Raw genomic sequence first — 11334 nt, forward strand, 5'->3', positions numbered from 1 at the left:
AGGGAGCACATTTTAGAAGATGTATAATTTATTTAGAGCAGAGTTGATTCATCATTTTATTCAGTTTATTTTTCATCATTAGTTCATTTTATGTTTTTTGTAGCGATTTCTCTGTTATTGTGAAGAAAACAAAAGATTTCACAGCACATTTAAACAGCAGTGATGCCATAACAGCTTTTCTCTAATTGTAACTCTGCTGATACGTTTCATGGTGTTTGATGGTCACACAAAAACTCATTACAATCACACGTAGTTCACATTTTAAAAACTGTACAGGCTGATAAACAGAACAAAAAAAATACACTTGATGAATATGATCTCACAAATCTGAGAAATAAATAGATAAATAATAAAATCTGCTAAAATAATAACTGTATTAGGTTAAATCTTTCTTTTGCTAAATTTTCCACGGATGGGGGAAGGGCAGCGCAGTGGAAGTCACTTTTTAATTGGTCACTAAATACTTTTTGGTAGCTATTACTCATAAATATAGTGTCAGTATTAGTCTGAATGGGCCAATAGGATCCTGGAAGTGGGATATTTATTTCCCATCTGTGACCCAACAGCTGTCTGGAAATCTTTTGGATCAACAGTTTGGCTCTGTTGAACCAAACTGTTAGGTCTTTGTCTTCATGACTCATTTAATTCGCTAGTTTTCTGTTCCCATCTTCAGAAATCTGCACATGTAAACAAGTGACAACATCTGATGTTTCACTGTAACGTAAACTAAGTGTCAAACTGACCTAGTGTCAGGACTGATTCCCTTCTTCATGATCTGAGCTAAGCTGGCAGTAATTGGGGGCTCGTCCGGTATTTGAACCCTGGTCCGACAAGCAGATTCCTCCAGGCTGGCTAACCTACTGAAGTCATGCCAAAGTCTATTTTTTCCCCCTTTTTGTTAGGATTCTTGTTTATCTGCCTGCTGAAGTTGAAGTTGAGCTCATAAGTTTTCGTACCCTGGCAGAATTTCAAAATTTTTCCACAATTTTTGGGTAAATTCTCAACAAGAACAACTTTTCCTGTCACTCGTGGTTAATGGTTGGATGAAGCCTTTTATCACTTCTATTAACCCACTAATATGTTAATATGGGAGCAAGTTGCTTGTTTAGCACTTTACTGCTTTTGCTAACTTTGAAAATATTTAGCCCACTTGGCTTCCCCAAAATTCATTTTGCCAGATAAGGGTCAGATTTACACTATTTACACTGGGTTGTATTTCAAACAACTTAACTCCAAGAAAACCAGATTACAATCTGACACGTCCCTTAGCAATCAGCATTAGCATCAGCTGCAATAACTCAGGACTCGGTTCTTCCTGCAGCACCGGTTCTGCTGACCCGGTATCCTGAATCAAGGTGGCTTGCTTTCCAAACCTGTCTCTAAACCAAGCTTTTTATCCACCGGTTACAAACACACTTATTGTTATTTCTATGGATTAGTAATATTAATGTTCATTCTGAGATTTTAACTAAAGAAAGTTAAGAAGCGATACTTTCCTGCTGTAAGTATGAATTATCTGTTTGTTCTGCTGCAGAACCAGAACATCCCGGTCAGAATTATGGAAAATATTGCACTATTCTTTGATTTTTGACCATGTGACTTTTAATGAAAAGTGTTTGCTATCTCAGGCGGACTCTGCTGCGCTGCCCTGCGACTCACGATAGGAATCAGATTACTTTTTATTATCTCACTAACATAGAAAAGTCTAAAAACAACACACTGATGTGCTCTGGGCTCACATGCTTCCACATCAGACCTGATCTGCTCCCAGCGCCTCAACAGGATCCACCGCAGCTCTTCTTCTTTAAGCTGCGCAGAACAGAAACGGGTGAGCTATCTGTCAAACTGGGCTGAACCACGAGGATGCTGCGGAGGTTCTGGCAGTGTGTCGTTAAACCTCGGCGGTCCAGATTTGATTGTTGGATCCAGTTGATTCAGACTTGCAGGAGCAGATCAGGTCTGGGCTAAAAGTTTCCTGAATTTAAAATTAGTTTCGGTGTAAAATTGCACCAAGCGTTTACTGAAACACTTTGACCCGGAAAGTGACCCGACCCAGATACTTGTCCCGCTCGTCGCTGTTGCGCAGGTTGGATCCCTCCACTTTACATTCCACCGTCTGCTCCACGTTGTAGTCCTCCTTAGTTAGCAGCAGCTTGACGGCCACCAGCGGCTGGACGTAATCCGGCTGCAGACACAAGCAGAGTCAGAGGTAAACGTTCTGGTTCGGATCACACCGACCCGGCAGCAATCTGGCATGTGAGGAGAGAATCAGCTAAACACATACGACACATTTTATCGAGTTCATTTTGGTTTAAGGTGCAAAAAGCTGTCTAATAAAACATCTCTAGCTTTTTCTCTCTGTTTCTGATGATGTCGGGTTGATAACCAGCAGCTTTTTCTGGGTAAATATTTTAATTTATGTCCAAAAGTTTCTGTAAAGCTTCAAAGTGTTTTATCTCCTGAAGAACAATCAAAACTTTCTTTCAAGTTGAAGTATAGCCTGTTAATCCCTTTTCTTTCTAACTTCTGGATGGCTCTCTGCTGATGTAAACTTTTTCTTCACAGTAGCAGCGCTAGGGGGCGCTGTAGCTCTCCCTGGAAAAGTCATAGCACCCCCAAGAAAATATCGCATCATTATTTTCTTATTTTTACCTAAGATAATATTCCTTAATATGTGGTTGTTGTGATATTGTAATTAAAAAAAAGCAATGATTATATATTGGTCTCATCTTACAAATGGAAACAAACTTTTATGCCTATTTTCACTTCCAGCAAACAAGTGAAAGGAGCATGTAATGCAAAAATGGATTGTTTTCTACGACCCAAATCCATCTAGTCCAACATCAGTGTCTCACCTCACAAGTAGCTTTCTGGAAGAAACACACCCTACAACTTTAACCTTCTGAGTAGATCTGAAGATATTTCCAACGTCATATTGAACTTTTTTGATCAAAAATGGATCTGCACTCCTATTCATGTACACATGAAGGTAAGTAACTTAATACTTTTACCAAAATAGTGTACTATATAGTGCACATCATTTCATTAAACTATAACAACATAATAAAATAGCTTCACTGTCTCAGACAAGCTTTCATAGTTGGCAGTGGCGAAATCATGTGGCCACTAAGGGTATTGCAAGAAAGACTTTGGAACTCAATGAGATTTTTTTTCTGAAAAGTTTCAGAAAAATGGTGCAAAATAAATAATCTAGAGTCATGAAGTCATGAATTTATTTTTCTATTAGTGTTTTCAGTTCCTCTGTGCATGTGAGAAGCAAACAGCCTTTACTCACGTGAGCGATCTTGCCGTAATACGGGAAAAACATCTTATCCAGACGACCTTCAGGCGGGAAGTAAATCATCTGCAGCGGGGTGTTTCTCTGCAGAAAACACAGACTGGTTCCGTTTCTGTGCTCATTCACAGCAGATACTAAACATCTACACACACAAAACTTCACAGGTGCATGATGGGATTGATGTTAGGCCATTACCTTGGCGGTACAGTTGATGTACGGATCTCCTTCGGGTTTCAGTCCAATGACCTGCAGACACAAATGGAGTTATTGCTTTTTGATTTATTAGAAATCTCACACTCTAACAGCTAAAGCTCCATGATAACTAAATAATGACGAATTTCTTCTAATTTTGTTTTCAGGTTATCAAAAAAAACTACAATTTATGTCTTTACTGGAGTTCAGTCTGCAAGAACAATCCATTTATCCCACAAGAAAAAAATAACGATAAAGCATATGATGGAGTATGGCTCAGAAAAAAAGTTACTAAATTTAATTAAGAGAATAAATTCATATCAATACACAAATGAAGTCACAACACAAGAATAAAGTTGAAATAATAAGAAAATAAAATCGCAATAATAAAGTCACAATAAAACAGTAATAGTCAAATGAGAATAAAGTCAAAATAAGTTGCAAAAAGTCATAATAATACAAGGATAAAATCACAATAATATGACAATAAAATCATAATATTAGGAAAATAAAGTCGCAATAATATGCAAATAAATTCATTATTACCATATTAAAGATGTAATGACACAAGAAGAAAGATGTAATAATGCAAAAATAAAGTCACAATGTTACAAGAATAAAGTCATTATAATACCACAATAAAGTTGTTTTAATATTAAAATAAAGTCATAATATGTCTTAATTCTCTTATTTTGACTTTATTCTTTAACATTATAACTTCATCCTATTAAAACTTTACTCCCATAGTTATATTTTTCTTAGCCTGATTCTAATACTGAGTAGTACAAACAACCACAGCGCCCTCTGCTGAGAAAAGATGGTATGGACTTTGTTTTTATCTGATTCAGCAATAAAAGCTGATTTTTGTGTTAAAATCTGAGAGCTTTGAAATGGTCTGAGTGAATTAAACTCCTCCCAGACACACACAACACGTCCAACCATTTAAAGTACCCTGAGTTAATGCTGGTTCTGTACTGACCCGGTTCAGCTTGATGATGACGCAGGGCTGCCCCTCAGCGTAGCCAAAGCTGGCGTCCGGCAAACCGGAGCACTGGCGCAGATTGCTGCGTTTGAACTGGCAGACCTTCTTCTTGGGCTGGTCGTCCTGGTCCGTGTATTCGCCCACCAGACACAAGTCGTTCCCCTCCTGGATGCTGTCGTTGTACTCTGCAAACAGGAAATGGGCTTTTGTTGTGAAAGCATCAGCACTAATAGAAAACGACATCCTGGGGAGCCAAACTCATTTTCATCAAGATCATGAATATTGTCAGCTGGTGATATTCACTTTTGGTTCCATATCGATCATATGAGAGGCCCCATGGGCCAAAACTTACAAACTCTCTTAGATTCATGCAACGGAAGTTACCGTAAAATATCAGTTTCTGATTGGACCCCAGGCAGGCTTTTCAAAATAAAAGCGTATCTCTGGTTTATGTTTGATTCCTGTTTCTCTACTGCAGCTTTAAAAATGTAAAACTTTGTGTTAATTGATTTGCTAAAGGAAATCATGTATCTGAAAATAAAGTAAAACATATTATGTGGGCAAAAAATTCTGTAAACCACATATGTGCTACCTCAATCAAAATTGCTGACATTTGACATGCAAAAAGTCTTTCAGATTACATAAACAATACCTTACCAGGTACTTCTCTCACTTCAGGATGACACAGGGACACCTATAAGACCAATTTTAACTGAGGTTGCACATATGTGCTTTACAGGATTTGTTTGTCCACACTATATATATAATTCAGATACATAATGTCGTTAACACAAAGCCGCCGGAGAGAATATTGACGTGTGAATCAAACATAAACCGGAGGTGTGCTTTTATTTTGAAAAGAGCGCCATAACTTGTGCTGTCGCGCACATTAAAATCGAGTGCAGGCTGGCATTACTGCCATTTCCAAAGAGGCGGCTATCCCACTGATAGATGGGGTTTCCGATGCTGGCTGTCGGCTTCTAAACACTTCTGGTAATGCTGACATTGCTGTGGGAGCACTAAGATGCCATTTAAAATATTAGTTGCCTCTGTGAGTCGCTGCCGCTCAGCTATTTTTCTGTCCGTGAAAACCCGCCTACTCCTGCGTGGGGTCCAATCAGAAACTGAAATTTTAAGTTAACTTCCATTGCAATCAAACTCTGAAAGAGAGTTTGATAGTAAATGTGAGAGAGCGCCTTCGAGGCGCAGCTCCTCCCCCACTCAGATCCTTCAGACTATCCAGGAGCCATTAGCAAACACCTGGTGGAGCTGCTGAGCTCATTATAGGAGCTGCTGCTCAGAGCAACGCTGGTAAAAACAGATTAGTAGAGGAGCCATGTTGGGATGACTTCCTGCAGGCAGAGCTTCAGAAAGAGGGGGAGTTTTTAAAGAGACAGGCCCAATTTCAAGGCGTTAAATTAGGAAGTAAAATGTCTTTGAGTCATAAAGGTAACATTGTTACCTGATTATGGTATAAAATGGTACAATGTGCCTGGAAAACACATAATACTGCCCCTTTAGGCACACAATTGTTATCTTGAAGGTTCTCTTTGTGTCTCCCTTCTGGAGGCTGGAGGGCCACAAAAAAAGCTCTGGCGGGTCGGATTTGGCCCCCGTGCCTTGAGTTGGACACATGTGCTCTAAAACATGGAGTATCTGGGTTTGACTCACGCTGCAGAAGGTCGTGCAGCTGCTGGACGTACGGGTTGTAATTAGTTGGATCCGAGCGGTTGTAGGAAATCTCAACAGCATGAGGACGAACAACCAGACCTGAAACGAAGCAACGCATGAAGTCATGAGGCAGAGAGAACACAGCTGCAGCATCCTGCAGCAGCTAGCAGCATCACGCTGCATCCTGCAGCAGCTAGCAGCATCATGCTGCATCCTGCAGCAGCTAGCAGCATCATGCTGCATCCTGCAGCAGCTAGCAGCATCATGCTGCATCCTGCAGCAGCTAGCAGCATCACGCTGCATCCTGCAACGTTATGCAGCATCCTGCAGCATCCTGCAGCGTTATGCAGCATCATGCAGCATTATGCAGCATTATGCATCATGCAGCGTTATGCAGCATCCTGCAGCAGCTGGCAGTGGCGGTGGGGTCACCTGGAGAGGCCAGGCGGTCCTGGTGCCGGGGAACGGCGTCATCCAGCGTCTGCAGCATCACCCATATGGTGAGGATGAACATTCCCGTCAGGACGCCATAAAAGATGAGGTAGAAGAGGAAAATGAGACCTAAAGGAAAAAAATCAAACATTTCTTTGTTTATATCTGCAGAAACAAACAGGAAGTGAAAGTGTTGGCTAAGTGACTGCAGTTGGCTTAAACCAGAGGTGTCCAAAGTGTGGCTTGGGGACCGTGTGCAGTCCTCTGGATGAATTTGTGTGGCCCCCAACCACAGTTCTACAGGCAAATATAACCTGAAAGCAACAGCAATTAATGCAGATGGACATTTTTTTTTTATTTCTTTTAAATTTTATAGACAAATAGTCTTTTTAAAATTTCAAAATAATTTTGGTACAACACGTTTCTTTTGCATTTGTTGTCATTTTGTAGCCCCAATTTCATTGCTCCTGTGTACTCTGTACAGGACAGTACAATGACAATAAAGACTTTATTTATTTTACTTAGTATTAAAGGAGCACAAGCATCCAGTTGATTGCGAAAAGAATCAACTCCTCGAAAAAATTGCTCCCAAAGTTTAGTTCTCCTCTTTCATGTTGTGATGCTGAACAGGATAAATGAAATATTTTTTATCATTCCTTTATCTCATTCTTCATTTAACACAGTTTGCCTCAAATCATCACAAACCCAATGAGGTTATTCCACACCACCAATGCCTGTTTATGCATATTTAACACATTCCAAAAATCCTTTTTTGTTTTTGCTCCCATCTAGTGGCTAGAATTATGTCTAAATTAATTCATTTGGTAACTAAGTCTACACACACAGCAAATTTTAATGCTCAATTTATATTTTTTGCTGATATCCGATTTTATTCGTATTACTAATTAAATGCAGTAGCAATTGGACTTCTGTATTACGATAACAAAGTGACCCGCATGCGCAGAAGAAGGACATAGACGTCACACAGCAGACTTCTGTTTACGGCAGTAACAAAGGACGTCGCCTTCTATGGATGGATTTTAAATTTATTTACCAATGCAAGCTGAGATCGTCACCAGATCATAACAAGACGAAGGAAGCAGATAAAAAGAAAGTCCATCAAACAGCAACGGTCTTCAGTGAAGCACTGACTGCAGCTTCTGACCCGGTTCTGTCTGGCAATGGAGTCGGACCAGGAGGTTGGTATGTGATGCGTTCACTGACTCAGACTTCTTTCATCACTTCATTAAATCATTTCCAGACATTGTTTATGTGCAGATTTACCGTCTGTCTTCTTCTGCTGCAGAATTATGACGCATGTTTCACGTCAATGATGTAAAAGTCGGATAAAATGCGACACGACGGTTCAGACTGCAGACATTTGAAAACGATCGGCTACGAACCCGATTTAATAACATAAATGGAAATGGTACAAATTATTTCTTTTTCAGACTACAATGGAAAAAAAAATCACATATAGGTAGCAATAGCTTTGTTATTAATGTAATTTTAAGGCTGCACTCCCACCAGCACTGTTTCGTCCGCTTTAATCCAAGTCCAGTCCGTCTGCCTGGAAAGTCCGGTTCGTTTGGTGAGGTGTGGATGCTAATCGAACTCGGGCAAAAGCAGGAAGTGGACTACAGCTCAGGGCATTCTGGGTAAATACAATCAAAACAAACGTGCTAGCCAAGCGCTGGCTCTTGATCTTTAGCTAAAAACAAAAGAGAAATCCTCCAACCGCCAAAATCTGATGCAACTCCTTTTTTGTTTCCCTTTCATGAAGAAGAGAGTTGATGTCAAATACTTGAAAATAAAAAGTAAATTAACTGAATGTTTTTATATAATGTTAAATGTGTTCAGCTATGAGTTGACGTAGTAAGTTTCAGTGTCTCGTTGCAGCCCAGATATCCACTAAAAGCAACATTTAACTCTGGTTTATTCAGAATCGATTTGATTTGTGGGCACATTTAACTGCTGACACATTAGTAAAATATCTCAGCATTAATGTCTGTCTGAATAATGCATGAAGGAGCACATATCAGCTTAACAATACATCTTCAGGGAGCAGTTATGCAGTAAATGTTCAGACAACTCTGACTGAGCCTTCAGATGTGGTGTCAGTTGGTTTGATTTGAGTAAACTGGGCTGTCAAACAAACAGAGGCAGCAGATGAAGCAAAAATAATCTGAGTCCAATTTTAAACATTTCTACAGAAACAGACAGTCCAGAAATCTGGTGGTATCCAGCAGAGAGCAGATAAGGATAAGGACCAAACACTGAAGTCTGATGGAACAAACTGATAACGATAGCAGAAGGATTTCTGTTGGCTTAAAACCAGAAAAAGTATAAATTTATTTCAGGTGAGCTGAAAGCAGGAACAGGTTCAAACTCCATCCAGGTGAGAGTTAGAACTGTGGAGTTAGTCAGATTTATCAATCATTTTCAAGTTTGGCTCTAAATGATCACATCAAACGAGCCTAGCCTAAAGGTTTGGTCTTCAAAATGATTGAACACCAATCAATTATTGGTCTTAAACAGGCTGATCATGTTAGAAAACCTTCCAATGTGGCTGAACCAGAACAGATGGGGCCCAAACTCAAAAGACCTCTTGTTAAAGGCCAGTTAGTCAGATATTAATCAGTTTTACGTTTATTTTTCTCTAAACCTATAAGGAGGCACATATTTCTTTTTTCTCGCCAGTTTTCTTAATATTTTGGTTTATTAGTAAGAAGTAGGGCTGCACAGTGGTGCAGTTGGTAGAACTGTTGCCTTGCAGCAAGAAGGTTCTGGGTTCGATTCCCGGCCCGGGGTCTTTCTGCATGGAGTCTGCATGTTCTCCCTGTGCATGGTGGGTTCTCTCCGGGTACTCCGGCTTCCTCTAAATTCTCCCTAGGTGTGTGCATGGTGTTTGTCCTGTATGTCTCTGTGTTGCCCTGTGACAGACTGGCGCCCTGTCCAGGGTGACCCCGCCTCTCGCCCAGAACGTTAGCTGGAGAGGCACCAGCAACCCCCCCAACCCCACAAAGGGACAAGGTGCAAGAAAATGGATGGATAGTAAGAAGTTCAGGACCTTGGAAAGACATGTAGTGCCCATATCTACACCAGCCACCAGGGGGCAGAACTGGTTCTTGGATATTTAAAGTACTGTACGTCTCAGCCTTGTTAGAGCCTAGTAACGACTCCTGACAGGTCAAACTAGAATCTTCTGAGTCGGCTGATCTTCATTTTCTGTCCAAACTCTGGTCACTGCCTGATAACGTTGCCTTAAAGCTGCAGCATCTAATTTTTATATTAAAAAAAATTATTTTCTTATGTTTTTATTAAAACTCGCCATGTCGTGACAGTTAGCTGAGACAGATAAAATGTGAAAAAAATGAGCTTCTCTGCCTTCCCCCACTGCTAACTAGAAACAACCAATCAGATCCAGGAGGCGGGACTTAGTGCTGTCAATCATGCCCCCACACCTAGACTGGCAACCGATGACAACAGAAAAACTATTTTCCTGTAATGTTAAGTTATTTCTCCATTAGCACATTTAGCAGCAATACATATGGATGATTGACAGCACTAAGCCCCTCCTCCTGGCTCTGATTGGTTGATTTTGGTTGGTAGCTGTGCTTTTCTTCAGTAGTAGCTTAAAGAGGAGATCAATCTTCTTAGATTATATTTCTCATAATTTATTAAAACATGGGAGAGTTTTAACAAATATGTAAAAAACATTTTATTTATTAAAGTTACTGCAGCTTTAAGGACAAGGCAATAGCGTCCAACTCTTCATGCGCCGATCCAATGTTTTCCAGACATTCAGGTTCTGACTCTACAGTCCCTCTTCAGACCAACCGGACTCATAAGATCCAGTTTTCAGGCGAGAATATCAACCAAAAACGGGCTAGAACAACATCAACCTTTCACTTTTTCATTATTTTCTTCTAAGCCCTTAAAATGCTTTTTTTGCAAAAGATTTTAGTTTGTATTTTCTCCCAGAGTGGCTGCACTTTACTTTGTCTCACTTCTTGTTTCTCTCATGACCTTCCTGTCAGATACGCAGTCGCAGGAATCCGCTAGCAGTCTGTGAAGTTCTTTTGACGTTAAACTCGTTCTAATGGCTGCGTTCATCATTTGAATTAATTTTCCGTCAGATTTTGACCTTTACTCACTGCTGCCCCCTGGCGGCCGTTCTTACCATGTCAGCCAAACAGTTTCAGCTACTGAACTTTGTGTGACCCGCATAAATGTTCCGGATGATCGTTCATCTTTATAAAAATAAATTATTTTTAGGAACAAAAACTGCATAAAGAGCGTATTTGTGTTATTGTAATTTAATTCCATTAATGGAGGACGGTAACAGGAAGTAGCTGCAACAAAATGAAACTCACAGCATGAAAATGATTCCACTTTTTTATTTCCTCTGGCAAAACGTTACACTTTTAATTGAAACAAAAAAGTTAGTAAATTAAAGCTTTAGGTTTGTGAATTCATTCATTAAATTGTAAAATTATTTTTGGTAAAACGGTTATGACGAAAGAAAACAGAGAAAAATACTGAAAAGCTTTTATTTTAGTTTATTTTGATCAACGTTTAAACATTTAGGTCAGAAGATGGTGAAACTCAGAGCCGAACTGGTTTTACGGGAGTCTGATCTGGTTTAATAAACTGGACGGGTTTCATATTCTGGACCCATTTAATGAGCTGAACTGGTACTAATCTGGACTGGTCCATTAATCTGGACTGGTTTGTTAATCTGGACTGGTTTATTAAT

At 39.8% G+C, this 11334-nt stretch overlaps 1 protein-coding gene across 1 annotated transcript in view; it reads right to left on the reverse strand.

The window, feature by feature from the left end:
- Positions 1 to 890: 890 nt before the first annotated feature.
- The window catches only part of atp1b3b (ATPase Na+/K+ transporting subunit beta 3b), a 12349-nt gene continuing 1905 nt past the window's right edge, over positions 891 to 11334 (reverse strand). Inside the window, exons 2-7 of the mRNA XM_007573661.2 lie at positions 6576 to 6704; positions 6144 to 6242; positions 4470 to 4657; positions 3494 to 3544; positions 3296 to 3382; positions 891 to 2185 (exon numbers count right to left, since the gene is read on the reverse strand). Of these exons, the coding sequence (XP_007573723.1) occupies positions 2018 to 2185; positions 3296 to 3382; positions 3494 to 3544; positions 4470 to 4657; positions 6144 to 6242; positions 6576 to 6704 (722 nt within the window). The 3' untranslated portion in view covers positions 891 to 2017. The remainder of the gene's footprint in view (positions 2186 to 3295; positions 3383 to 3493; positions 3545 to 4469; positions 4658 to 6143; positions 6243 to 6575; positions 6705 to 11334) is intronic.

Source organism: Poecilia formosa, unplaced genomic scaffold (assembly GCF_000485575.1).
Source record: "Poecilia formosa unplaced genomic scaffold, Poecilia_formosa-5.1.2 Scaffold337, whole genome shotgun sequence".
In the NCBI taxonomy this organism is placed as follows: Eukaryota; Metazoa; Chordata; class Actinopteri; order Cyprinodontiformes; family Poeciliidae; genus Poecilia; species Poecilia formosa.